Genomic DNA, 27,384 nt, shown 5'->3' on the forward strand with positions numbered 1-27,384 from the left:
GCTCCCAAATCACCCCTTCTCCTCCATCAGTCCGGAGCCACTCCAAGCCCTCTCTGTCTCTCTTTCTGCTGCCCCCTTTTCCAAGCATGGCACCTTCTCGCCACCACCAAGTGTCACTCCGAATTCCCTCTCACTCCCCCTGCAAAGTCACTGCCCTCCCTCCTTCAAGCCGGAGCCAATCCGGTGCCCTCTAAAAACTCTTCCTCCCCCCGCCCCCGCGCACGCCAAGTCCCATCGCACACCTGGTTCTCCGTTCCCGGCTACAATCCGGAGTCACTGCGGATTATGACCTCCCACCTCCAGAGCGGGCCCTCCTTCCCCCCACAACAGCCGCACACGCGCTTCTCTCGCTTCCCGAAAAACGAAAACAAAACTCCTTCTTCTCTTCCCCGAAATCCTCAGCCGGTCTGGGCCGCTACTCCGACCTCAGTCCGGATTCGCTCCGAGTTCTCGCGGCCCCCCCCCCCGCGGCTTCCTCTCCCCTCCCCGCCCCTCCCGCTGGGGTCCTGCGCCCCGGCGTCGCCCCGGCTCCCCTCCTAGAGTGGCGGTTGGGGGGTGCTAATCCGGAGTGACTCCGCGTCCGGAAGCGGAGTGACTCCGGGGAGACGGGGCGCCCCGGCTTACCTGCCCTCCCCGGCGCCGGCCCCGCCGGGCTGGCCTCCTCCGGGCTGCGCTGGGCTCGGGCGGCAGCAGCGGCTCCCGTTGGCAAGGAACCGTCTCCAGGGCTACGGTCACTATGGCGCCTCCTCGCGCGGGGTTTCGGGGCAACTGTTGCTAGCCTCCCGCGTGACGTCACGCGCCTCCCCTCCCGCGGGCGGGGCGGGGCTGCGCCGCGCGCTGATTGGGCAGCGTCCCCAGGAAGCCGGCAGCCAATGGCGTGCGCCTGAGGGGAGGGGCGGGGCTGGCCGTTGGCGCGCGGGTTGGCGCGGGGAGTCGCCGCCGCTCGCCTCAGGCTGAGCGCCTCTGAGCGCGTGCAGAGCGCCGTTCCCACTCTTCCCCCCCCCCCCGGGAAGTCTTTCTTCGAGAGCGAAAGTGCCCCTGGGCGTACGCAGAACGCCTTTCCTCTCCCCCTCCCACAGCACAAGAGGACCAAAGTGCCCCCGGGCACGTGCAGAGCGCCGTTCCTTATTTTATTTATTTATTTATTTATTAAATTTATCAATCGCCCATCTGCCTGGTCACCCAGCCACTCTGGGCGATGTACAACATATAATAAAACAGTTTAAAACAATAACATTCTACAATAAGAACATTTTCTAAAATACCCTAACCCACCCCGAATGCCTGCCTGAACAACCACGTTTTTAATGCATGACGGAAGCTCGTTAAAGAGGGGGCATGGTGGAGTTCCCTAGGGAGGGAGTTCCACAGAGTGGGGGCCACCACAGAGAAGGCCCTCTCCCTCTTATTCCCCCCCCCCCCCCGGCAAGAGTGAAAGTGCCTCTGCTATTGGGCGGAATAGAAAAGTAATAAATGAGGAAGTGCCCTTGAACATACGCAGAGCCCCTTTCTCTCTTCCCCTCCAGAACAAGAGGACCACGCGCCTCTGAACGTGTGCAAAGCGCCCTTTCCCCCATCTGGGAGGCAATTCTTTGGGGGCAAAAGCGCTCCCGAGCATACCGAGAGTCCCTTTCTCCCCCCCCCCCCCCGCAGCTGAACAAAAGGGGGAAGTGCCTCTGAGCATAAGTGCCGCAAGAACAACAGCAGGTGCGGTGTTTTCCGCCTGTAAAGAGCTCCTGAGCATGGGCAGAGCACCATTCCTCTGAACGCCTTTCTTTTGAAAGCCAAGTGCCCCTGAAATTATAATTGCAAGACCAAAAATCCCATAATGAAGTCCCAGCTTCTCGATTAACTATAGTATAAATACAAATATGTACATAATTAAAAGGTAAATATCGAAATCAGAGGATGAGATGGCTAGATAGCATCACCGATGCAACGAATATGGACTTGGACACGCTGCGGGAGAGAGCGCAGGACAGGAAGGCCTGGCGTGCCGTGGTCCACGGGGTCACGAAGAGTCGGACACAACTGAACGACAACAACAACAAATATCGAAATATTTGTACCTAATAACTAATTAGTACGTTTAGGGCACAATCCTATGCATGTTTAGCCTGAGAAAAGGCCAACCATTCCCTGCATGCCCCAGCCAGCAGCTGTAGGCCTTTTCTCTGTGTAAACGTGCATAGGATTGCGCCCTTAATCTTTCTTCAATAGGTAATTAAAACTATTTCAGACCTAATGTTAAAGTGGGTTTGGAGAGCAGCGTCTCTTCCGTTACCAGGCCAAGTATTTTCATGTTTAAGTGTATGTTGTTTGTCTCTTACAAAAAGGAAATTTTTGGTGGGAAAGTGTTAAAAATGAACGATTTTTCATTTAGTTAAAACTGCTGGGAGAAAGGTGTATGGCTTCCCCCTCCCCTTACAGCCAGCCCTATCCTGGAGTCACAACTCCTCGAAGAACTACGCACGCACAGCTTTCGGAGGCATTGTAACCACTGCCTAGGAAGTATTCCAGCAGCAGTTCTGAGCTGCTTCCTCCGCTTTTGTTGTTGTTGTCAGAAGCCTGGAATATTAATACAAAACAACACGAGTTCTGTTCAAAACAAGAAATAAAATACTATGCCCTGTACCACTGTAATGCTATGCACAGGCAAGAGTGCAAGAGCCATGACACTGATTGTGACCTCAGAGTGAAAATACACGATTGAAAGAAGGCCTATGAGGTACGCCACATAACCAGCCAAAGTGGAGTAAGGAAGGTGACTGTTCTAATGCGTGACCTTTTTAGGAAAAAATGATAGAAAAGTTGCCTTTTATTTGGTATATAGATAATCACAGGCTTTAAAAAAAAAAAAAGTGGGGCCCAGCAAGCAGAAAAAGGAGGAATTTAGCCAGGAATAAGTGTTCTAAGGCAACTTATCAATGCTTGGGAAAAAAGGGGGGCAGGAACCCATTTCACATACAGGAAAACTGAGGCACCAGGCAATTGAAGCCAGTGCTGAGTATGGGTTACATAATCACGGGATTTAACGCAATAATTTTGACCAGGGTTTAAACAATTTTATTTTGAAAATAGAAAACAGGAGGAATTTAGCCAGAAATGTGTGTTCTAAGGCATTACTTTCCACCACCAAAAGAAAGGAACGGGTTTAAAAAAAACAGACTGAGAAGCATTGTATAGCACCACAAAATGAAGGCTCAGTTCATTACTTAAGGCAAGCAAAAGGGAGGACAAAAAGACCCCCAATTTAAAAGCAGTTCAGTCCCCCCACCCCAATTTATCTGGAACAGCAGCACAGAGAAAGCAATTTCTGGCAGAGGCCTCTTATCAATGACTGGAAGCAGGGGAGGAGACCGGGAACCCATTTCACACACAGGAAAACTGAGACAGCAGGCAATTGAGGTCAATGCTGAGTTTGACCTACATAATCACAGGGTTTAAAATAATAATTTTTAAAAACAGCAAACACAAAGCAGGAAGAATTTAGCCAGAAATATATGTTCTAAGGCATTACTTTGCACCACCAAAAAAAAGGAAAGGGTAAAAACAGACTGAGAATAGTACCACAAAATGGAGGCCAATTAATTACTTAATGGAAAACAAAAAAGCCCCCAATTTTAAACCAGTTCAGACCACCCCCACCTCAATTTATCCAGAATAGCAACACAGAGAAAGCAATTTCTAGCAGAGACCACATAATGATTTTTTTCCCCAGTCACTGGAAGTGTGGGAGGGCAGAGAGAGAGAGAGGGTATAAACAAGATGGGAACAAAGATTTTTGTTGCATTTTACAACTCAGCACCATCTACAAATTTCTCCAGACACCCACAAGAGAGAGTGTAAAGATTTTTAAATGAACATCCCGGTATAAATATGAAAAAGTAAACAGTCTGCTCTGCTTGCCATTCTCTCCCCCCGGCCCTTCCTACACGTGAAGGAGGCTAGGTGGAAATAAAGCAGATATTGTGCTTTATATTGTGCTTTATAGACCACCCACTCCAATCTGCTGGGCTTGGACCACTCAACACACCCACAAGTAGCTCTGATTGGCCACTGACTGGCCAGCCAGCCATCTACTCCATTTACTGTCCATTCAATCGGACAGCCTCCTTCCTCTACGCAACCCCCACCCCCCAAAGTATCCCACCCTTGTGGAGGGAAGGGGTCCTCTTTGACTGGCCAGCTCAGGCTAACAAGCTGAGCTGACCCTATTTTTTGTGGTGCTTCCCTTCTTAATTAGGGGGTCTAGCACTGCCTGGCGCTGGGCACCAGGCAGAGTCCAAAGCCTTTTTGGTCCAGAGAAAGGCTCTAGAGCAGCAGGAACGTTTTGAGCACATCCGAACATATTTTTTGAAATTCAAAAAAATGTTCTCCTTGCCTTGGCTCATGTGAATGGGTCACATTTTATTAAAATAATGCTTGCCCAGGGCTCCCCCCGCCCGCTGTGTGAGGGCTGGGGGGAAACTGCCCCCTTTCCCCCCTCTGGGCAAGCCTGGCCCCTGAGCATATGCAGAGAGCCTTTTGCCTAGAAGAACAAAAATGTTTATTGCGCTGTTCACATGCAAGTGAGTGAAGGGGTGTTTTGTTTTGCACTGATTGACTCGCAATGCAATCTTACACATGTCTACTCAGAAGTAAGTCCCACTTTCAATGAGGCTTACTCCCAAGTAAGTGGGTGAAGGATTTTATTGTAAAATGTCCAATCAAGGAAGGTTTTGTTAGTCAGAAGAAGTGTGCCTGTTGCATCTCTGTGAGTCACTGCTGCGTGCGTGTGTGTGTGCGCGCTTGCGTGTGGTGTCTCATGTACAGAAACAAATGATGGAAACAGCAGGAAACATGCTGCATAATCCCACGCACTGCTGCATCTGCTGGCATTAACCCAGGCCTTCTTTAGGACTAGTAACTTGAATCTGCCGTTACGCAGTCGTTGCAGTGGCTCTAGATTAGCTATGTGCTCTGTGTGTGTCTGTGTTATGTTTACGCAGTCCCTTCTTTATAAAACAAAACAGTCAAGAGATCCCCCGCTGCCCCCGCGTTAGAAAAGGGGAAAGCAGGTAAGAGAATTTGCACAAATGACTCCAAAGTTTGCCAAAGTTGCCAGACCGTTGCCAGACAGTTGCCAGCCATCACAACAGATACATTTTTGCACATTGCGAGAATGAACACTGGGAGGTCTGATGCAGCATTTCTTAAAGGTATCTTTTAAATTAAACTATCAGTCTACTGTTTACCTATCATTAATACATATATATTATTAAGAAGTATATGTAATACCCTTGGCAATACTGGTGAGATGTTGTCTTTTCAGCATCAGACCTTTCTTTTCTCCCAGGCATTTTAGTGACCTCATTGTAGGATATTGTGGCTGTTTTATTGGTCCCTGTGCTGTTTGTTTTGCATTATATTGTATTTTATTCTTTCAAATATTTGTATTACATTTTATATTTTTAACTGTTATATGGCATTTTAGGTTTTTTAAACTGTTTGGAATCCTCCCAGAGAACATTAGTTATTGGGTGGATTAGACATACAAAAAATATAATATAATATAATATAATATAAAAGGTAAAGGTGTCCCCAACCAGTCGTGTCCAACTCTAGGGTGTGGTGCTCATCTCCATTTCTAAGCCGAAGAGCCAGCGCTGTCTGAAGACACTTCCGTGGCCATGTGGCCGGCATGACTGAACACCGAGGTGCACGGAACGCTGTTACCTTTCCCACCGAGGCGGTGCCTCTTTATCTACTTGCAATTTCTTGCGTTTGAACTGCTAGGTTGGCAGAAGCTGGGACTGAAGACGGGAGCTCACTCCGTCACGCAGCACTCGGGTCTCAAACTGCTGTCCTGCCAACCTTCCAGTCTGCAGTTCAGCGTCTTAACCACTAAGCCACCACGGCCCTAATATAATATAATATAATATAATATAATATAATAAATATAATAAAATCTCAAAGCAGTTTGCATATAAGTAGCTGCAACATTTTTGCTTAGAAATATGGGCCTTATCCAAATCAGGTGCCATCCAAAGACACTCCCCCAATTTATCCTCAGCTTATACTGTAAGCTATAGCGGTAAGAGAACTAAAATTACTAAAATAGTATCGGTTGTTTTCAATGCCTGTTCCCTTGTCCACTTATAAGGACACTGCGCCCATAGAACCCCATTTGAAGAGGGAATGGAGTACAAATGAATCCAACAGTCCTCCAGATGTTTTGGCCTACAGTTCCCATAATCTCTCACCCTTGACTATACTGGGTAGAGCTGATAGTAGTTGTAGGCCTAAACATCTGGAGAGCTGAAAGTTGCCCACCCCTCACGTAGAAGCTTTCTGAGCCAACATATGGAGCTTCTTTCCAAAGAGAAATGCAGGCCTTTTCTGTGGTGGCCTCCCAAATTGTGGAATTTTCAGCTCCAGACAATGTCCATGTTAAACTGTTGCTTGCTTGCTTTTTTAGATGGTTTTAAAGTGCAGCATTAAACCTATCTGCTCTGTGGTCTTGCCTGCTCAGTTACTGATCTTTTAAATGCTAGATTTTTGTTGCTTTTAAAACAATATTTTTTAAAACTGTTTTATTATTGTTGCTTTTATTATATACACTCCCCAGAATGCTTCAGCTCTAGGGCAACTTATACATCAAATCTATAAACACACAAACAAATAGAAAGTTCTCCATCCCAATGCAGTTAACTTGCAGAACTCGCCGTCGCAAGGCGAGATGGTGGATTTAAAATATGACTCGACACTCGGATTTTTTTCTGTCTAAACATGCATAGGATTGCACTGTTAAGGTGCGATCCTAAGTGTTAAATAAGAACAGTCATGATGGCTGTTGCACCCTAAAACTAAAATTTTGCTCAAATGTACATCCCTATTTTCTTTAACCTCAACAACATTCAGTGATGTGGGTTTTGTGGAATAATTTCCAGTGCAAATTAGGCTAATTTCCATATGGTAATTCACATCAGGAAATTTCAGTTTGCAATGGAACATTTTCTGATGCCCTAGATTCTATGGCATGAGAAAATTTTCCAATGCAAACTGAAAATTTCTTGAGGGCTTATAGAATTATCTAATTTAGCATATTTATTTGACTTGTATTTAGGAAACAAAGCTAAAAATAAAGCACTCCCTGTAAATGATTTGTCCCAATACACCACAAGTATTTGACCTGAAATATTTGAGGGGGAGAAATGAAAGCACACTTAACATGATTTATATCATGTAGACCTCTTTACTGGAATACATGTAAAAATGTAAATCTTGGATTGCGTGCGTAATGTGCACTCAGAACCTGTGCATATTTAGCCAAGAAGTATATTCTTACCGAGTCCAATGGACTTACTTCTGAACAAAAAGAAGGGTACAGGATTGCAACCTTACTTAGGGCTAAATCCCACTGAATTTCATGTTAACTTGAACTTCTGAATATAAGAGCAGTACTGCAACTAAGAACAAGTGATTTTCAAAACGACAGGGAGGGGGAAAGAAAAAACAGACACAGTGAACTGTTCAGACATTTATTTAACGCTCTTTCCAGCAAAGCAGAATAGGAGCGCATTAACTTTGTCCCATATTGACTGTGCCTTTTAGGGCCTTAAAAAAACACACCAAGATTAAACCTCAATAATTATTCTTCCATGATTTTATTGCATCCACAACCACCAAGGATCCAGTACGGTTACATTCCAGTTTGCCCACCAACATCTCCACCCATACTCAACATGATGCAGCTTCCTCCGAAACACACAGAAATCTGGTTTGCACATAACAACCAGGAGTATGGGTTGTTGTAACGACAACCCCGATTCAACACACGAACCCTGCAAGATGGTTTAACTGTGGGTTGTTAACCATAAACAACCCAGAGTTCACAACCCAACAAAAAAGCATGGGTTCTCTTCCTGGGTTGTTCATGGTAAACAACCCATAGTTAAACCATAATGCAGGGTTCACATGTAACAATAATCCATGATTCAGCAACAACCCATATTCAGGGTTGCCATTATGTGCAAACCAGGTCAGTGTCAAAATCATCCACGCGAATAACTTTTCAGCTCAAATGGTGCACCAAAGCACATTCTGCATCTCTTTGGACAGCTCAACGTTTGGGGTTTTTTTTACATGCCGGTAGCAATTGCTGTAGATTCATATAAATAGGGGTGGGTTCATATAAATAGTGAGGCAGGGGGAGAAATCAGGGGAACAAACCTAGCATCTCCCTGAAGATTTAACTGGAGGTAGGTCTTGCATTTACAACACAGCTGCAGGCAAAAATAACAGCTGTAGATAGCTTCCAGGACGTTTGCCCATGTTCTGAAGATGCTTGTACCATCAGCATACATAACTTTAGATTAAGCTGCCCCTTTGATCTCCTTCCTGGGGAGCATGTCTGATGCTTCCGTTTCCCAGAGGGGAGGGGTGGAAATGCTACAGGCCTCCAAAGACTTCTTCCGATGTGGACTTCGTGGTCCAGGAGCTGTCAGAATTACCAGGGTGACCGGGCTTACACCATCAGGTGCAAGAGAAAAATTTGTTGATCAAGGAGCCGTTTATGACCCTTCAAAAAGCTATACACACCCAAAGTTGAGTCTCATTTTGTGTTAAGCAGACACCCGAACACCCCCCGCCCCGCAAAAAACGACAGAAAAGAGATTGGTGACTGTGCTGGATTTCCTTTTATCAAAGGGTGTTCCACAGCATGTGCAAAGTTGACGGCAGTCATCTGTGGATTGCTTTGAGTGGGGTGGGTGGGAGAGGGAGAAGTGTCCCATAAAAAGGCTACAACAATAGGCCACAACACCACACAGACAAAAGGAAGCTGAATTCACAAAACATTTCAGTACATGGGCAACATCCTCATGTGGTCTGCTAGAACAGCATCCTGTGACACGGAGGGAGAAGTGTGTGGTCTCTTAAGTAGTTATGGAATGAAGTTCTCAGTACATTCATTTCGGAAGGTTCAGGGAGGGAGGGTAAAAGGATACAAGCTTTGGCGACAAAGGCGAGATATTCTTGCAGCCATCTCCAACTACCAAAACAACAAGCGTCTGCTGATTTGCACCATCACAACAGCCGTTCCTGACAGCTTATCCGAAACCAGCCCGAGAGAGATGCAGACAGAATGCAATTAAAGCTGCCACGGTTTCGCAACCGAAACACGCAGGGGTGGGGGTGGAGAGAAAAAAGGACAGCTGAGTTCAGGGAGCTGCCTTTATTGAAACCTCGTTTACTGAGGCAAAAAAAGAGATGTTTCTCTTTGGACAAGAGAATCCATGCAAAAACAGGGTCGCATTTACAAAAGACAGCAGAGAAGAGCGAAGACTGGACTTCTAAGAGAGGCAGGCCGGATTTGCGTGTTGGTTTCGTGGTTATTTGATGATCGGCGTTTCTGTGTAAAGCTGGTCTATCTGCTCTTTGTACATCTTGGCTACCACAGGTCTCTTTAGTTTCATTGTGGGGCCTAGAATAAAACAAAAAAAGGCAGAGACAGAATGTCAGGTTGTCTGATGAGAGGTGGAATTCCCAAGTTAGATTACTGCAACGCACTCAACATGGGGCCACCCTTGAAGCTTGCGCAAAATGCAGGGATCAGAAGGTCTGAGCATGTAAGACCGGTTCTGGCCCACTTGCACTGGATGCCTGTATGTTTGTTTCCAAGCCTAACTCAAGGTGCTGGTTTTGACCAATAAAGTCTTACACGGCTCAGGACCGCAGTATCTCACAGAAAGCCTCTCCCGGTATGAACATACACTACACGTGGCATCAGAGTAGCACCTCCACAGGCCATTTAAAGGATGGAACAAGGGACAGGGCCTTTTCAGTGGTGACCCCCCAGTTGTGGAAATGCTCCACCTGGCACCACCATTGTCATCTTTTCTGTGTCAGGTTAGACTTACTCCCAAGGCATTTGACAGCACCTGATGGGACTTTTTAAAGTGTTGATGTTTTATCAGGGCTTGGTACTTTATTGTTAACTGTTCTTAGCTCTTTCACAGTGTTGTTTTTCTTTAAAAGCTGCATGTTAAAGGTTTTGTATTATATTTTATCAGGTTGTATTTTAGGGATTTAATTTTTGCGAACCACCTAGAGATTTTTGGCTGTTGGGTGGTACAGAAATGTAATAAATGAATGGCAGCTCAGCAGTAGAGCCAGAATGCCTCAGGTTCAATCCCAGGCACCTTGAGTTAAAAAGGTCACGTAGCAGGTGATAGGACAAGACCTTTCTCGGCTCAAAATCCCAGAAAGCCACTGCAACTCACTGTAGACAGTACCAGGACCAATGGACTAAGGATGTGACTTGGTATAAAGGCGGCTTTCCAGCATTTCTCAGTGTGCACCAAAACGGCTGAAGAAACTTTTTCCCCTTTTTGGAAAGCTACAGCTATGCCTTACAGCCATTCGCAATTGGATTGGGCAGATATGCACTGTTGTGGTTTAGGTAGTTGCTACTCTTTGAGGAAAGAGGGGCCCTCAGCTCCTGGAGATCTTACCCAGCTGCCCCTCTGGTTTCTGAGATGTTCAGCAGGCATAGCCTATATTTATTTATTTCATTTCTATACCACTCAATAGCTGAAGCTCTTCAGGCAGTTCACAAAAATTAAAACCACGAAGTGCAGCATAAAATATAGAATATGAAAGCTTAAAACGACACTATAAAAGTACAACCACAGTAAAACCTAGCAGCAATGCAGACATTTGAAATACAGTTTTAAAACACCAAAACGAAAAGACTAGGCAGCTAAAACGCCTGGGAGAGAACAAAAAGGTCTTCACTTGGCGCCAGAAGGAATACAATGTAGGAGTCAGGTGAACCTCACTAGGGAGCTCATTCCACAGCCAGGGTGCCACAGCAGAAAAGTCCCTCTTCCTGGTAGCCACCCGCCTCACTTCCTGTGGTGGGAGCTCTTGGAGAAGGACCCCTGAGGATGATCTTAAGGCCCAGGCAGGCACATATGGGAGAAGGCGATCCTTCAGATAAGCTGGCCTCAAGCCATTAAGGGCTTTGAATGTTAGCACCAGCATAATACATCTCCTCGATGAGGGCTAGAAACTTGCCTCTTTGGGGGAAAATGCAAAAAAAGCTAAGATTCTCGGCAAGAGGGATTCCCTGCTAAAAGTACCTGCCCTCGGACTTGTGGCACGCCCTGTTCAGCCAGTGCCTTCCCTCCTTGCAACTTTGCTGTTCCTTGCCTTGGAGTGCACACAGGGGCATTGTGAGGCCTGGGCCTACGGGGTAGGAGCCCTGAGTCCATTTCACAGGGCCCTGATGTATTCACCAGAACCCTGAGTGTCCCTTGGTGCCCATGGAAGGTTTTTGGTGCCATGGAAGAGAGCTTCGGCTATTGGGCGGTATAGAAATGAAATGAAATAAATAAATAAATAAATTTTTTCTCTTAGCCAAGTAGCCATGCAGAGGGCAAGTTTCAAAGGGGATTGCAACTGAGGAGGGAAGAGTTAGCTCTTCCCCCCTGCAAATCTTCCCCTGCATGGCAATTAAGCCGGGGGGCGGGGCAGAGAACTGTTTTCCATTGGTTTGGGATGATCTGCGTCAAGGTGCAAATTCACTGAAGAATTTGTTTGATTTGAGAGGATCTGGAAGAGGAATGAACTGGCTTTGCATCCTGATAAATTAAAATAAATCCTAGCAATTATTTCTGAATTTGCATACGTGAGTACAGAATAGCGAATGAGCCCGGGCCCCTTTAAATGCCTAGCAATGCCCCTGGGGCCATTAATTCCACCCCCCCCGCCTTGCAGGTAGCACCAGCTGCACAGAACCCAGGCGCCTGCCTCAGCCACTCACCCAGTTCTCCACCCACGATGGAGAAATCCTTGTCCAGGAGGACCCATTTCTGGATCTTCTGTGCGTTCGAGGTCGCCTGTTCATTGACCGAGGTGACCCCTTTCTGGATGGCAGCATACACGGCTTGGTCTTTGCTGTTCATGACATCGGAGACTTTGGTGGCTTTAGAGCCCAGCTTCTGAAAGAACTCAATGACTTCGGAGGTGAGCTCGTCCTCCGGCTCGCCTGTCTCCATGTCCACTTTGCACTGGAAGGCACAGAATTGGCATGTGACGGGGGCTGCCTCAAGCGACCCACCGTCATCTCACACAAATACCCTGATTGCCCCGTAAGAGGTGGTGGCGGCTGCCACCTATTTTTGCACATGGCAAGGAGTGGGAGATCAATGTGACACGATGCCTCTCCACGCTTACCAAGCAGCATGAAGAGTGGGATACACGCGGTGGCTTCTGCTGGCAAGGGCAGGCAGCCGGCATCTATGCCTCCCACCCTGCCTTCCTAGGCCTGATTTCATGTGGTCCTCAGCCCAATCTCAAAAGCCCTCTGCAGCAGTTAGGTCAGACCCGTAGCAAGAGCGAGGTGTCCCTTTCCCAGCTGCATGCTTCGCAGTGAAGGAAAGAAAGGGGGGGGGGAGAGAGAGAGAGAGAGAGAGAGAGAGAAAGAAAGAAAGAAAGAAGAGAAAGAAAAGGGGAGAGGAAGACAGAGAAAGAGAGAGGGAGAGAAAGAAAAAGAAAGTGAGAGAGAAAGATACAGAGAAGGAAAAAAGAAAAAGGAACAGAGATAGAGACAGAGACAGAAAAAAAGAGAAACAAACAAAAAAGAGAAAGAAAAAGAAAAAGAAAAGAGAAAAAGATGCATAGAAAGACAGAAAAAAGAGATAGAGAAACAGAGAAAAGATGAAAAGAGACAGAGGAGAAAAAGAGAAGAGGAGAAAGAAAGAAAGAAAGAAAGAAAGAAAGAAAGAAAGAAAGAAAGAGGATGGCCTGCCCACTTTCAGCTCTGAGGCCATCTGCCACTGGCTTTAGCCTTGACTACTGAAAGTATCCCCCCTGCCCCCGGAAAGATTATCCCCAAACAGCCTTTTGACAGAGGAGAAAAAAATATTCCCCGCCCCAGTCTTAAGGTTTTTCAAGGTATAGTTGGGGAATTGTTGCTCCAACCACACTAGATCTTGGGGTGCGGTGGGGTGAGGAAGGGAAGGAGCACCCAACAATAAAATAAATGCCTGGGGAAGGGGGCAGCAAGAGAAGGAACGGGGACATACCTTCAGAGTCATGAGCATTCCGAGGAATTTGGCCTTGTCACCCACCAACATGACGTTGCTCAGGAAGGGAACAGCTTCTTTGATGGCATCCTCGATCGGGACCGGAGGGATGTTTTCTCCACCCGCGGTGATTATCAGCTCTGGAAGAGAGACAGCATGGCCCATGCCCATCAGGATCGCAGACACCCTGTCTGGATGAGCCACGCCAAGGGCTCCCGACTTTGGTGGGAGGGGATCAAACACTTTGATTTATTCTGGATCAACACGTCTGTAAGGTTGGAGATGGATTCACAAACTGGTCCATACGTCGGTCTGTTGCAGGTTGGTTTTGGGGGTGGGGCAGTATACGCAACCCGCCCCCCCCCCTCAGCTTCAGTCAACACTGAGGACCACCAAGCACCCAATAAATATCTCCCTCCATATCTATATATCTATATATCTATATATATATATATGTATCCAGATATAATAAGATAGAAAGACTAACAGAGTATTCAATACACACACAGACACACCCTATTGATAACAGCATACAGAGGTGTGTGCCAATCATTATGTAGCTAAAATGGCATCACCCCAGTACAAGAAGGTGTTTTTGTATGTCTAGGTAAACCTTGAGTACTAAAAAATAAAGTTCTGGGAGCACAAAATGCAGCTGCCAAATTCTATGCCATGTAGCAGACCCAGCTCTGAAGGCGAAATGTAACCTCACAAGTATTTTGGTCCTTCTGAGGACAATGGAAAAAGGGGATTGGATTTACCTTTGATTCTCCCTGTAATGTAAAGAAAGCCATCCACATCATGCTTCCCCAGGTCACCAGAATGCAGCCAGCCCTCTTCATCAATCGCCTCTTTGGTTTTGTCTTCCATATTCAGGTAGCCCATGAAGACATGGCGTCCTGCAAAGCAAACCTCCCCGATGCCTTCCTTGTCCGGTTTAAAGAGCATGGTCTTACAGCCTGTGATCTCTTTTCCACAACTGGGAGAAGACAGTGAAGCAAGGCATGAGCAGCTGGGTTGGACAAGTTTGCTTCCCCCCCCTTTTTTTTAACACTAGCCCCCCCCACCCCTTGGTACCCTCCAAATGGGTTGAGACTTCCATCATCCCCAGCCAACACCGATGGGAAAGCTGTTTTTCACCTCTTTTGTCACACCCTCTGGGTCCTATAAAAAGCCTGGACTCTGTCCTGTGAGGTGATTTCTCCCATTCCCCTCCACAAACGTAGAACAACATTTAAATAAAACCAAAGTAGATTAATTTCTCTCTATCTGAGTCTAGAGAATTTATTAACTACAGAAAAGCATTACATGGTTTTGCAGCATAGCTGATAAATATGCCACTTTGGGGGGAAAACACCTGTTGCCCCATTTACACTTCGACTGTTTTTGTCCTGCTTGTGTTATTTTTTCTACAAGGCGTATTTAATAGAACTGGATTAATTAAAATGTTGGGAGCCCTCCAGGAAACCTGCCTTTGCCTCAACCTGGCCATTTGAGATCGGGTGTTGCTGCTTAAGGACTAGAAACTTGATGCAAAGAATGAGTATTTGGATGCTGAGATTTCACGCATAGTACAAAGTCAGATGGAAACACGGCATCGTGCACAAACCCCTCTCTCCCTACCTTGTCAACCGGTATGAATTCAAATGAGAAACCGTATGAGGCCCCGTGCTTTCACTCATGCCGTACAGTTCATAGATTGGGATGTCAAGGCTGAGGAAATACTCCAAGGTGTCCTTCGTGATCGGGGCAGCCCCTGTGTAGCATTTCGTGCAGCGGTCCAAGCCCAGTGCCTTCCGCACCTTCTTATATACGAGTGTCCTGGCCAGGCGGTAGTTCAGCGGGAGATCGGTGGCCCTGCAGAGATGGGAGGGACAGACGTTGGAGGCAGCAGGGTGAACCTCATGCAGCGAACAAGGTTTCCAAGGGTCTGTGGAGCTCTTACCATGAGGGAAGGACCACCGGTTGGAGGCAAAACCCTGGCTTGGCACACAGAAGGTCCCAGGTTCGATCCCCAGCATCTCCAAGAAAGGCTCAGAAAGATCCTTTTCCGTATAAGGTCCTGGAGAGCCGCTCCCAGTCCATGTAGACCAGGGATGGGTGCAAGATAGATCTCCAGATGTTTTGGACCCCAACTGCCAGCATTCCTGACCATTCTGGGAGCGGAAGTCCAAAACATCTGGAGATCTACTTTCCACCCACCCCTGATGTAGACAGAGTTGGACCCTTAATGTACCAAGGCTCTGATTCTGTATAACGCAAGTGCTGATGCTCCTGTTTAAAATCAGCCCTTTATTCAGCACTATGAAAACTAGAACCTTACTTTATCATTCGTGGAAGAAATATAGCTCAGAGGTAGAGCCTGTTTGGTAGTCATATTTGCACAAGCTCTTGGGGATGGGTCCCCCTTCCTGCCCCTTCACTGGTAGAGATGGTAGAGGAATCCGCAATGGATTTAAATGAGTTTGGATTTCTCTGAATCCATCCTGTGGATTTTGCAGTGGACTGGCTTTTTCCAACTCATATGGATTCCAAGGACTGTTTTTTTCCCAGTATTGGGGGGATTTTGCGCAAATGCGCAGTTATGGTACTGCGCACTTGTAGAAGCGGAGCAGAATTCTCGTACATCCCTTAAAAAATCCATTTCCATCAAAGAACAGATGATGGAACAAAAGACGCCTGACAATCTGTGAAACACAGACAGGATGGATTTAGCAAAATCCGTACTTTCCCATTCACTAGCGGCCTCACTGCAGTCGGCGTGCTAAGAGGTCAAGAAGGCAGCCTTAGGGTCCTTTTGGCTTTTAACACCCCATTTGCAATCTGGGGATAATATTAAGGCTGGCCTACCTCACAGGACAGTTGTCAAGGATTACCAAAAATGTGCACCGCTTCGAAGGCACAGGAGTGCCGCAGAAACCTGAAAGGCGTAGCCAGGAAGGAGGCCGCCTTTCCATTTAACCCGCCCGCAGTCTGTCATTCTACAACACAAGATCACTGTCGAACCGAGAGAGATCAGAACGAAGTGTAGCATGCATGTTTATTGTTAATTCGATTTGCACGTGCTCTCCCAGGCAACACAAGGCAGGATACATGGTTCTTCTCCTCACTCTCTTGCTTTTCCTCACAACCCTGTGAGGAAGGTCAGGCTGAAAGAGACTGAGTGAGGATTTGAACCTGGATCTACCCGGTCCTGGACTAACACTAAGCCACCAACTGCTACAGCAACCTTCTCCAACCCCAACTCCCACCATCCCCAGCTAGAATGGCCAAATGCCAGGCCTAGGATGATGGGAGCTGCAGTCCAGCACACATTTGAAGAGTGGGAGCGGTTGGCTCATGCCATAATAAATTTGATAGCCTTTTAAGGTGCCGCAAAACTCCGATGATATCAATATGTGGAAAAGTATATTGTAGTGAGCCATCCTGGGAAAAACCCAAAGAACTGAGGCTTCAACACAGTCCTTTTCTAGATTATGAAAAATGCCCACAAGATCTTTGATGCCTACAGATACTATCTAAGAGATGCTATAGAACAGCTTTCTACAACCTGGTAGCCTTCCAGAAGTGCTGGACCGCAATTCCCATAATTCCCAGCAAGCCAATGGCCATGATGAATCGCAATCCAACACACCATATAAGGCTTTATTGGTCATCCCATGACCAACAGTGGGTCATCAAGCAACAGCACGCAAGCGGCCTTCTTGGTGGTGGCATCTACCCCTTGGAACACTCTCCCGCATGCGGTTTGAGAGGCGGAAACAGTGGCGAGCTTCCAACGCTTCTTGAAGAATGCACTTGTTTTACTCAGGTGGTCCCTGGCTTATAAACCATGCTGCTGTTTTACCACTTTGTTATGTTTTTAATGTGCTTATGATTGTTTTCAATGTTGGTTTTTAGACTGTATTCTATGTATTTTTTTTAATCTAAACCGCTCAGAGATTTTAGGATATCAGATAGCAGTTTAAAGAAATAAAGAGAAGTCCCTAAAAGAACATCTGAACAGAAATAAGGCCATACAATTGGTGCGTGTGCACGTGCGCGCGTGTGTAAGTACAGAAAGGGAAGAGGGTAGTCATTGGTGCTCAAACAGAACAGCCCACAAACGGTGTTTCTTGCCACATCTCTGCATTTCTGCTTCCAGCCCATGTCTAGTGAAGGAGGGCAGATCATCCGTGTGGATGTGAGTGAGAGAGAGTCTGAGTGTGTGCGTGTGCGTGTCTTTGCATGATGGGACCCAGTCTTTCCTTCAGTGGTGTAGTGGTCAATCTGGAAGTTCAGGCGCTCATCATAACAGAATCAAAAAGGCAACAGCTACGCGTGTTTCGACAGGGATCTTTATCAAGGGAAAACCTCCTGGAGATTTCTCTGGAGGATTCCCTCTCCCTTGCTTCTTCCAAGGAAGACTGAGACGTGTTCTACCTTTCCACTTCTTTGGAAGAAGCAAGGGAGAGGGAATCCTCCAGAAGAATCTAAGAGTTTTTCCCTTGATAAAGACCAGTGTCGAAACATGTTAGGAATTCAATTACAGCTGTTCCTTTTTTGATTTTGGTTTCCAGCTTTACAGCTGCTTTTTTTTTTTATCCCTGTTGGAACTGTTGCTCATCATAACAGACCCCATTGCTACGCCCAAAGGAGAGCAGGAAGCTGGGTTGATCCATATCAAGAAACCTATCCATTTTCATCTCTCCATGGAGAAGGCCTTTTGTAAAGCAAATGCACTGAACTGCCCATTCACAACCAAGCCACCCCAAAATACTTTGCAATACAACAGAGAACAATATCTGGTTGCTTGGATAATTCATACCCCTCCCCCGCAGCATCCCTGCTAATTAAAAAAAAAAGTCCTGCCACTGCATCCCTGCACACCCAGGGGCAATCTACATTACAACTTTAAACTGGTTTCAAACCCGTTTTTAGCGATTACGGCTACCAAATACAGGAATTCTGGGAATTGTAGCTCTAGGAAGAGGGCCCGCTTGGGCAGGGGACTGGGGTCTCTAGCAAAGCACTCTCAGTACCCTCATGAAACTGCAGGATCCCTTTAGATAAACCGGTTTGAAACTAGCTTAAAGTTGTAATGTAGATTGCCCCCCAGACACCAGTACACTACTGCTTTTCCTATGCAGAGGATTGTGCCCACTCCCAGAGGCGGCACAGGCACTGAGGAGAATGCAGGCTGATGGGCGATACAAGACAAGGAGTGTACCTTTCTGATTCCCTGGAGCGAGATGCATCTCCACTTACATTTCTAAAGGAAAGAGAAAAGAAAAAAAAAGTGCTCCTTATCTATCAGAAGTTTGGGAAATGTCGCCTCAACCCATGTAGGGCACAGGGTGGAATGTAGCCATGGGAGCACCAGACTTGTGCTGAACCATGAATGTGATTCCATGCTAACTGGAGGTGGGGAGAAACTAGGGCTGTGCTCTCTTTCCCCATGCCCACTCCCCGGTATAAAGCATTTTTGGGGATACTATTATATAACATGGGTGTAGCAGGGAGCGGAGCCAGCCAGGGAGGATTCCGGGGGGAGGGATGGAGCGCCTCCCCCCCCACCGCGAATCACATCTGCGAAAAGGTAAGTGACTTTCGTACATCCCTAGTCTTTGGAGGTCAGGGGCCTGGACATGTGCATACCTACCCCAGGAATACCACCCCCCTCCAGGCAGGGCTGTTGTCAGGCACTTGAAAGATTTGGGGGCTGCTGTGCTGATTTATATTTCTATATGCAAACCTCGAAACAGTTCCAGACTCATCTGAAATTTCACAGCAGGCAAAGTTTGCCAATTCATTCCTCATCCAAACCATCTGAAATAATAATTTAAACATCTTCAAGTTCATTTGCACCCTGCCCTAGATTATCCCAAACCAATGGGGGGGGGGGATTTCCCCTAAGCCATGCAAGGGAATTTCTTTTTGGGGGTGGTGGTGTTGCAGCATGTGGGGAGGGAAGACTTAACCCTTTCCGCCCCAACTGCAGTCCCCTTTGAAAATTACCCCGTGTGGCAATTAAGGTGTGGGGGGGGAGGACTTCCATTGGCACTAATGGCCCTGGCGGCCCTGGGAAATGGACCTGGGGCTGGGTGCCCATGCACCTAGACCTAGCCATGCCCCCACCTCCAGTATACACTGAACCATTTAGGCCTTTTAAGTTTAGAGGTGGGAGACACACACACAACTTGGAGGCAGGGAAGCCGGAAAGAAATGGACAGAAATCATGCAGGTTGTAGAGGCAATGGAGAGGGGGAAAACACAACTGCTTGCTTAGCCAGTATAAGGGGAAAAGAGAATCTAGTTTCTTCACACTTATTCAGAGGCCAGCTCAAGAAGGACCAGGGTTGGAAACAGAGAACACATTGAATGGTTTGTGCTTTAAAATAAAACTTTGGGCGGCTTTTTGTAAAGCTAACTGAGGGAACGTGATGTAAGAGTCCGATGCTGCATTAAGCAGGGAGTTGGACTCGATGATCTTGTAGGCCCCTTCCAACCCTACTATTCTATGATTCTGTAAGCATTGCCAAATGTAAATCCCCACTCAGTAGCATGCTGTGATGAGTTTGCATGGCATTTTGAAGATAAAGTTGCTCAGATTCGTCAGGAATGGGACACCATGATTAATGCAGTTCCATTGGTAGAGGCATCCAGAGCACCATCTGGCCCAGTTTTATTGGACGAGTTTCAGTTATTGAGGCCCGAGGATGCGGACGAGGTGCTTGGCCAAGTCCGGTTGAGCACCTGTGTGCTCGACCCTTGTCCTTCATGGCTTGTTACATCAAACGAGGAGGGGATGTCCGGCTGGGTCCAGGAGGTTGTACACTCCTCCTTGAGAGAGGGAGTGGTGCCAGCCTCTTTAAAAGAGTGGTAATCAGGCCACTCCTGAAAAAGTCTAACCCGGTCCCAGAGGACGTTAACAAGTATAGGCCGGTGGCCAACATCCCCTTCCTGGGCAAGGTGCTTGAGCAGGTGGTTGCAGGACAGCTCCAGGCACTCTTGAATGAAACGGATTATCTAGATCCATTTCAATCGGACTTCAGGCCTGGTTTTGTAACGGAAACTGCCTTGGTCATCCTGTGGGGTGACCTCTGCCAGGACAGGGTCAGGGACAGGGGGAGTACGATCCTGTTGATTCTCATGGACCTCTCAGTGGCTTTCAGTACCATCGACCACGGTATCCTTCTGGATAGGTTGTCTGGGCTGGGAGTTGGAGGCGCTGCACTGCAGTGGTTCCACTCCTACTTGGATGGCCAATTCCAGAAGGTGGTGCTGGGGGATTATTGCTCTGTGCCTTGGCAATTATGCCATGGGGGTCCCCAGGGCTCTATTTTATTCCCCATGCTGCTTAACATCTACATGAAACTGGAGGGGGCAGTTATGTGGAGGTGTGGGCTGAGATGCCATCAATATGCGGATGACACCCAGCTCTGCCTCTCTTTCTCATCAAAACCAGGTGAGGCAGTGGCTGTTCTGAATCAGTGCCTGGGCACGGTAATGGACTGGATGAGGGCCAATAAACTGAAACTCAATCCGGACAAGACGGAGGTACTGTTAGTGGGTGGTTCGTCTGCCCGGCTAGGTGATATTCAACCTGTTCCGGAGGGGGCTGCACTCCCCCTAAAGGACCACGTTTGTAGTTTGGGGGTGCTCCTGGATCCAGAACTGTCACTTGAGGCACAGGTGAGCTCAGTGGCACGGAGCACAGATGAGCACTCAGTGGCACGGGCTGGTATACAACTACATCCTTTTCCGGACTGAAAGAGCCTCACTACAGTTATTCATGCTCTGATAACTTCTCGTCTGGGTTACTGTTATACGTGGGGCTGCCTTATGAAAACAGTCTGGAAACTTCAGCTAGTCCAAAATAGGGCAGTGAGATGGTTAACAGGGACTGGCCAATGAGATCACAATATGCCAGTACTTTTCCAGCTGCACTGACTGCCAGTCCATTTCCGGGCCTGATGCAAAGTGCTGGTATTAACATTCAAAGCCCTGAACAGCTTGGGGCCAGGTGACCTGAAGGATCACCTCCTCCCGTATGTGCCTGCCTGGACCCTAAGATCATTCTCAGTGGTCCTTCTCCATGAGCCCCTGCCAAAGTGAGGCGGGTAGCTACTAGGAAGAGAGCCTTTTCTGCTGTGCCCCCCCCCCCAGCTGTGGAATGTGCTCCCTAGAGAGGTTTGCCTTGCACCTACCTTGTACTCCTTCCGGCGCCAGGTGAAAATCTTTTTATTCTCCCAGGCATTTTAGCATTTTAGCTTCCTTGTCTTTTAGCTTTGGTGTTTTAAATCTGTGTTTTAAATCTGTATTTTAAATCTTGGCATTGTTGCTAGGTTTTATTCTGTATTGTTATAATGTGTATTGCTGTATTGTTATATTGTGGTTTTAAGCTTCCATATTTGATTTTGTTTTATGCTGTGTGCTGTGGTTTTAATTTTTGTGAACCGTGCAGAGAACTTCAGTGATTGGGTGGTACAGAAATGAACTAAATCAATAAAGAATAAATAAAATGGGAGTTGCGGTCCAAACCATCCAAAGGCTGCTGGATGGGGGAGCAGGGTAAGGCGGATCTTCTCCCAACCATACCAATCCTGCACCTCCCAGGCTCCTTTGCTTGGCGTGCCACCAGATTTATGGCTGAAACGGGCAAGGTTCAGGTGCGTATGTTAAATCCCGGCCCCACCACCATTCTTCCTACCCGTTCATGCGCTTCAGGTTGGTCTCAAGGCCAACCAGCTTGGCCCACATGGCGATCCGCCTCTTCAGCGCTGAGGACTTGGCACCAACCGATTTCATCCTCTCTTGCATCTTCTCCCAGACCCGAGGGACCCCCATGAATGCTGTGGGCCTCACTTCCTTCAGCGTTTCCACCAAGGTGCCCTGAGAGATCAGGAAAAGGAACCACATTGAAGCGGGAGGAACAGAACAGGAGGTTTCAGGTCCAAGTCTTGCTATCTTCAACTCAGGTGGGAAAGACCCCCTGCCCCAAACCCTGGAGCACTGATGCCAGTCATGTGGAGATTACACAGAGCTAGATGGACCAAACATCTGAATCGGCATTCAGCAGCCTCCTATGTTCCTATTGACTTTGAGAGTCACGAGGAATGGAATCTTGGCTTTGTTTTTAGGGGAAAGACCATAGCTCAGTGGTAGAGCCCCTGCTTTGCATGCAGAAGGTCCCAGGTTCGATACCTGGTATCTCCAGGTAGGACTAGGAAAGAACCCTATCCAAAACCCTTAATAAGCTCTTGGTAAGTGAAATATGTGGCTAATACTGCTGTTTCGGGGGGGGGGGACCCACACACACCCCTTTAGAAAAAAAAAAGTGCTGATGTCTTTTCTTTTTTTTTGGTACATTACCTTTAAAGCATCCGGCTGCGCGAAGCACGTCTGCACCCCGAATGTAACAGGCAGCCAGATATCGATCATCTGGGCAGCGATGTGGCTGAGCGGAAGGTAGCTCACCACAATCTCCTGTCGCTCCGTGGCCTTTGTCAACCTGACATACTCCCCTCCTGCCCGGGCGGTCCACGTGATCTAGAGTGCAGACAATACAGCAGATGCTTTCCAGTTGCTGTGGCACACAGGCGGAGAAGCTCCCGGTCATCTGAAAGTTTCCTAATACTTTAAGAACTTGCATGCAGTGGTGTGGTGGAGCGAGGGCTCCCGGGGAGGGAATGCCGGGACTTTTTTTGAATAGCAGGGGCGCTGATCTCACCTGCCAACCCCTCAAAACTCCCTGCTCCCTCTGAGCTCAGCTGCCGTCCTCGCAGCAACTGGGGGAAAATGAACTTCTCCAGCAACAATATATTGCTCCCCGTTGGTGCCAATTCTTTTGGGCAACCAAGACCCATTCACTTCACAAAAGACTTGCCGACACATTGGGTGGTGTGTGTTGTTTTTTTACCCACAATGCCACAGAACAGCAGGAAGTGGAGGGGGGGGCGGAGAACCAGGGGGCCGTTGCTGTGTCCGGAAGTTGTCACTGTATCCCAGTGCCGTTTTATTCTATTTTTCTTACACAGATTGATACACTACTTTCCAGTGGACTATCAGAGCGGCTAACTTAAATGGGCAAAATCATCAGGATAACAGAATAAGAGCTAGTTTGACTGGAACCATACTGGCTGGGTCGCCCCCTCAGGGAAAGAGGTGGGTCTCACACAGATGTCACAAAAATCAAAACCCAGGGCACCTCTCTGGTGTCACTGAATGCTCAGTCACAGGCAGTCCTCAGGAGAACCTCAGATGCGTGCAGTGGTGTACCGGAACCAGAGCTCACAGGGATGCAACGCTGGGATTTCTTAAATAGCAGGGATACTGGCGTCACCTGTCACCCACTCAGACTTCTCCATTCCCTCCAAACTTAGCTGCAAACATCACAGTAGCGTTGGTGTGATGGGGAATGCATTTCCCCAGCAACAGAATGTTCTTCTTGGTGGCAATGCAGAGTATTTTGGCTTGGTCTCGAAGGGGCAATTGAGACCCTTTTGCTTTACAACAGACCAGATCTTGGTAGAGATGAAAACTGCTAGAACTGGTTCGTTGATATGGATCAACACCACTGCATTTTTGGATTCTCTTTGGGAGCTGGGAGCATGAGGCAAAGGGATATATGGGATATATGGGATATATGGGAGCTGGGAGCATGAGGCAAAGGGATATATGGATTTTCTAAAATCCGTTTTGTCTGCATTTCATGGATTCGCAGGTGCCTTTCATTCCATCGTCTGCTCGTTGATTGAATTGGATTTCTTTCAGTTTCCCCCAAATGCGCAAATCCCCTCCCAAATGCAGAATTCCCCACCAAATGTGCATTTTCATGTTCTGTTGTTCAGTCGTGCCCGACTCTTCGTGACCCCATGGACCAGAGCATGCCAGGCCTTCCTGTCCTGCGCTGTCACCCGGAGCGTGCTCAAGTTCATATTCATTGCATCGGTGATGCTGTCTAGCCATCTCATCCTCTGCCGTCCCCTTCTCCTTTGGCCTTCAGTCTTTCCCAGCATCAGGTCTTTTCCAGGGAGTTTTCTCTTCGCATTAGGTGGCCAAAATATTTGAGCTTCAGCTTCAGTATCTGTCCTTCCAGTGAGTAGTCAGGGTTCATTTCCTTTAGGATGGACTGATTAGACCTCCTTGCAGTCCAGGGCACTCGGAAGAGTCTTCTCCAGCACCACAGTTCGAAAGCATCAATTCTTCGGCGCTCAGCCTTCCTTACAGTCCAGCTCTCACAGCCATACATTGCTACTGGGAAAACCATAGCTTTGATTAGACGGACCTTTGTCGGCAAGATGATGTCTCTGCTTCTTGCTACGTTGTCTAGGTTTTAAGCGTCTTTTAATTTCATGGCTACAGTCACCATCTGCGGTGATCTTGGAGCCCAAGAAAGTAAAATCTCACTGCTTCCATTTCTTCCCCTTCTATATGCCAGGAAGTGATGGGGCCAGATGCCATGATCTTCGTTTTTGTAATGTTGAGTTTCAAACCAGCTTTTGCACTCTCCTCTTTCACCCCCAACAAGAGGCTCTTTAAATCCTCTTTGCTTTCTGCCATCAGGTTGGTATCATCTGCATATCGGAGGTTGTTGATAATTCTTCCAGCAATCTTAATTCCGATCTGTGATTCATCCAACCCGGCATTTCTCATGATGTACTCTGCGTATAAGTTAAATAAGCAGGGTGACAATATGCAGCCTTGTCATACTCCTTTCCCAATTTTGAACCAATCGGTTGTTCCATGTCTGGTTCTTACTGTTGCTTCTTGACCCTCGTACAGGTTTCTCAGGAGACAGGTAAGGTGGTCTGGTACTCCCATCACTTTCAGAATTTGCCAGAGTTTGTTATGATCCACACAATCAAAGGCTTTAGCGTAGTCAAAGAAGCAGAAATAGACATTTTTCTGGAATTCTCTTGCTTTCTCCATGATCCAGCGAATGTTGGCGATTTGATCTCTAGTTCCTCTGCCTCTTCGAAACCTGCTTGTACTTCTGGTAGTTCTCGGTTCGCATACTGCTGAAGCCTAGTTGTAGGATTTTGTAGGATTTTGAGCATCACCTTGCTGGCATGTGAAATGAGCGCAATTGTGCAGTAGTTTGAACACTCTTTGGCGTTGCCCTTCTTTGGAATTGGAATGTAAACTGACCTTTTCCAGTCTTGCGGCCACTGTTGAGTGTTCCAAATTTGTTGACATATTGAGTGCAGCACTTTAACAGCATCATCTTTTAGGATTTTAAATAGCTCAGCTGGAATACTGTCATCTCCGTGAGCTTTGTTGTTAGTAATGCTTCCTAAGGCCCACTTGACGTCACTCTCTAGGATGTCCGGCTCAAGTTCAGTGACCGCACTATCATGGCTATCAGGGACATTCAGATCTTTCATGTATAGTTCTTCTGTGTATTCTTTCCACCTCTTCCTAATCTCATCTGCTTCTATTAGGTCCCTGCCTTCTTTGTCCTTTATCATGCCCGTCTTTGCACAAAACGTTCCCTTGAGATCTCCAATTTTCTTGAAGAGATCTCTAGTCTTTCCCATTCTGTTGTTTTCATAGAATCATAGAATAGTAGGGTTGGAAGGGGCCTACAAGGCCATCGAGTCCAGCCCCCTGCTTAATGCAGGAATCCAAGTCAGAGCATCCCTGACAAATGGCTGTCCAGCCTCGTCTTGAAGGCCTCCAGTGTAATTTCAATTTCAATCAGTGTAATGGAATTTCTTTGCATTGTTCATTTAAGAAGGCCTTCTTGTCTCTCCTTGCTATTCTCTGGAACTCTGCATTCAGTTGGATATATCTTCCCCTTTCTCCCTTGCTTTTCGCTGCCCTTCTTTCCTCAGCTACTTGTAAAGCCTCATCAGACAGCCACTTGGCTTTCTTGCATTTTTTTCTTTGAGATGGATTGAGTTGCTGCCTCCTGAACAATGTTACGGACCTCCGTCCATAGTTCCTCAGGCACTCTGTGTATCAGATCGAATCCCTGAAATCTATTCCTCACTTCCACTGTATACTCATAAGGGATATGATTTAGGTCATACCTGAATGGTTTAGTGGTTTTCCCTACGTTTTTCAATCTAAGCCGAAATTTTGCAAGAAGCAGCTCATGATCTGAGCCACTGTCAGCTCCAGGTCTTGTTTTTACTGACTGTATGGAGCTTCTCCATCTTTGGCTGCAAAGGACATAATCAATCTGATTTCGATACTGACCATCTGGTGATGTCCATGTGTAGAGTCGCTTCTTGTGCTGTTGGAAAAGAGTGTTTGCTATGATCAGCGTGTTCTCTTGGCAAAACTCTATTAGCTTTTGTCCTGCTTCATTTTGTACGCCTGCCTGTTATCCCGGTGACTTCTTGACTTCCTACTTTAGCATTCCAATCCCCTATGATGGAGGACATCTTTTTTTGGTGTTAGTTCTAGAAGGTGGTGTAGGTCTTCATAGAACCGAGCAACCTCAGCTTCTTCGGCCTCAGTGGTTGGGGCATAGACTTGAATTACTGTGATGTTGAATGGTTTGCCTTGGATTTGTACTGAGATCATTCTATCATTTTTAAGATTGTACTCCAGTACTGCTTTTCCCACCCTTTTGTTGACTATGAGTGCTACTCTATTTCTTCTAAGGGATTCTTGCCCACAGTAGTAGATATGATGGTCACCTGAATTAAATTCGCCCATGCTTGTCCATTTTAGTTCGCTGATTCCCCAGATGTCGATGTTCAATCTTGCCATCTCATGTTCGACCACCTCCAGCTTGATTCATTGATCTGACATTCCAGGTTCCTAAACAATATTGTTCTTTACAGCATTGGATTTTCTTTTCACCACCAGACACATCCACAGCTGAGTGTCCTTTCGGCTTTGGCCCAGCCGCTTCACTCTTTCATAGAATCATAGAATCATAGAATAGTAGGGTTGGAAGGGGCCTACAAGGCCATCGAGTCCAACCCCCTGCTCAATGCAGGAATCCAAGTCAGAGCATCCCTGACAGATGGCTGTCCAACCTCGCCTTGAAGGCCTCCAGTGTGGAGGAGCCCACCACCTCCCCAGGTAATTGGTTCCATTGTCGTATTGCTCTGACACTCAGGAAGTTTTTCCTGATGTTCAGCCGGAATCTGGCTTCCTGTAACTTGAGCCCATTATTCCGTGTCCTGCACTCTGGGATGATCAAGAAGAGATCCTGGCCTTCTTCTCTGTGACAACCTTTCAAGTACTTGAAGAGTGCTATCATATCTCCCCTCAGTCTTCTCTTCTCAAGGCTAAACATGCCCAGTTCTTTCAGTCTCTCTTCATAGGGCTTTGTTTCCAGTCCCCTGATCATCTTTGTTGCCCTCCTTTG

At 47.1% G+C, this 27,384-nt stretch overlaps 2 protein-coding genes across 6 annotated transcripts in view; both read right to left on the reverse strand.

Annotated features, from left to right (window-relative positions):
- Positions 1 to 813, reverse strand: part of RFX2 (regulatory factor X2) — a 58,769-nt gene extending 57,956 nt beyond the window's left edge. Inside the window, exon 1 of one of the 2 annotated variants that reach the window (XM_084826337.1) lies at positions 625 to 813. The gene's annotated coding sequence lies outside the window, so the exon portion shown is untranslated. The remainder of the gene's footprint in view (positions 1 to 624) is intronic. The other variant, XM_084826338.1, reaches the window with a different exon arrangement.
- A 6,695-nt stretch (positions 814 to 7,508) lies between these two features.
- The window catches only part of ACSBG2 (acyl-CoA synthetase bubblegum family member 2), a 42,968-nt gene continuing 23,092 nt past the window's right edge, over positions 7,509 to 27,384 (reverse strand). For 2 of the 4 annotated variants that reach the window (XM_084826252.1, XM_084826251.1), the window contains exons 9-16: positions 22,428 to 22,604; positions 21,766 to 21,947; positions 18,283 to 18,324; positions 14,697 to 14,930; positions 13,835 to 14,052; positions 13,074 to 13,213; positions 11,810 to 12,056; positions 7,510 to 9,466 (exon numbers count right to left, since the gene is read on the reverse strand). In XM_084826252.1, the coding sequence (XP_084682378.1) occupies positions 9,375 to 9,466; positions 11,810 to 12,056; positions 13,074 to 13,213; positions 13,835 to 14,052; positions 14,697 to 14,930; positions 18,283 to 18,324; positions 21,766 to 21,947; positions 22,428 to 22,604 (1,332 nt within the window). In that variant the 3' untranslated portion in view covers positions 7,510 to 9,374. Of the gene's footprint in view, positions 9,467 to 11,809; positions 12,057 to 13,073; positions 13,214 to 13,834; positions 14,053 to 14,696; positions 14,931 to 18,282; positions 18,325 to 21,765; positions 21,948 to 22,427; positions 22,605 to 27,384 lie in introns of all 4 variants that reach the window. The other 2 variants (XM_084826254.1, XM_084826253.1) reach the window with 1 other exon arrangement.

Source organism: Heloderma suspectum, chromosome Z (assembly GCF_057233095.1).
Source record: "Heloderma suspectum isolate Gila_16-S chromosome Z, 16-S_ref, whole genome shotgun sequence".
NCBI classification, from domain to species: Eukaryota; Metazoa; Chordata; class Lepidosauria; order Squamata; family Helodermatidae; genus Heloderma; species Heloderma suspectum.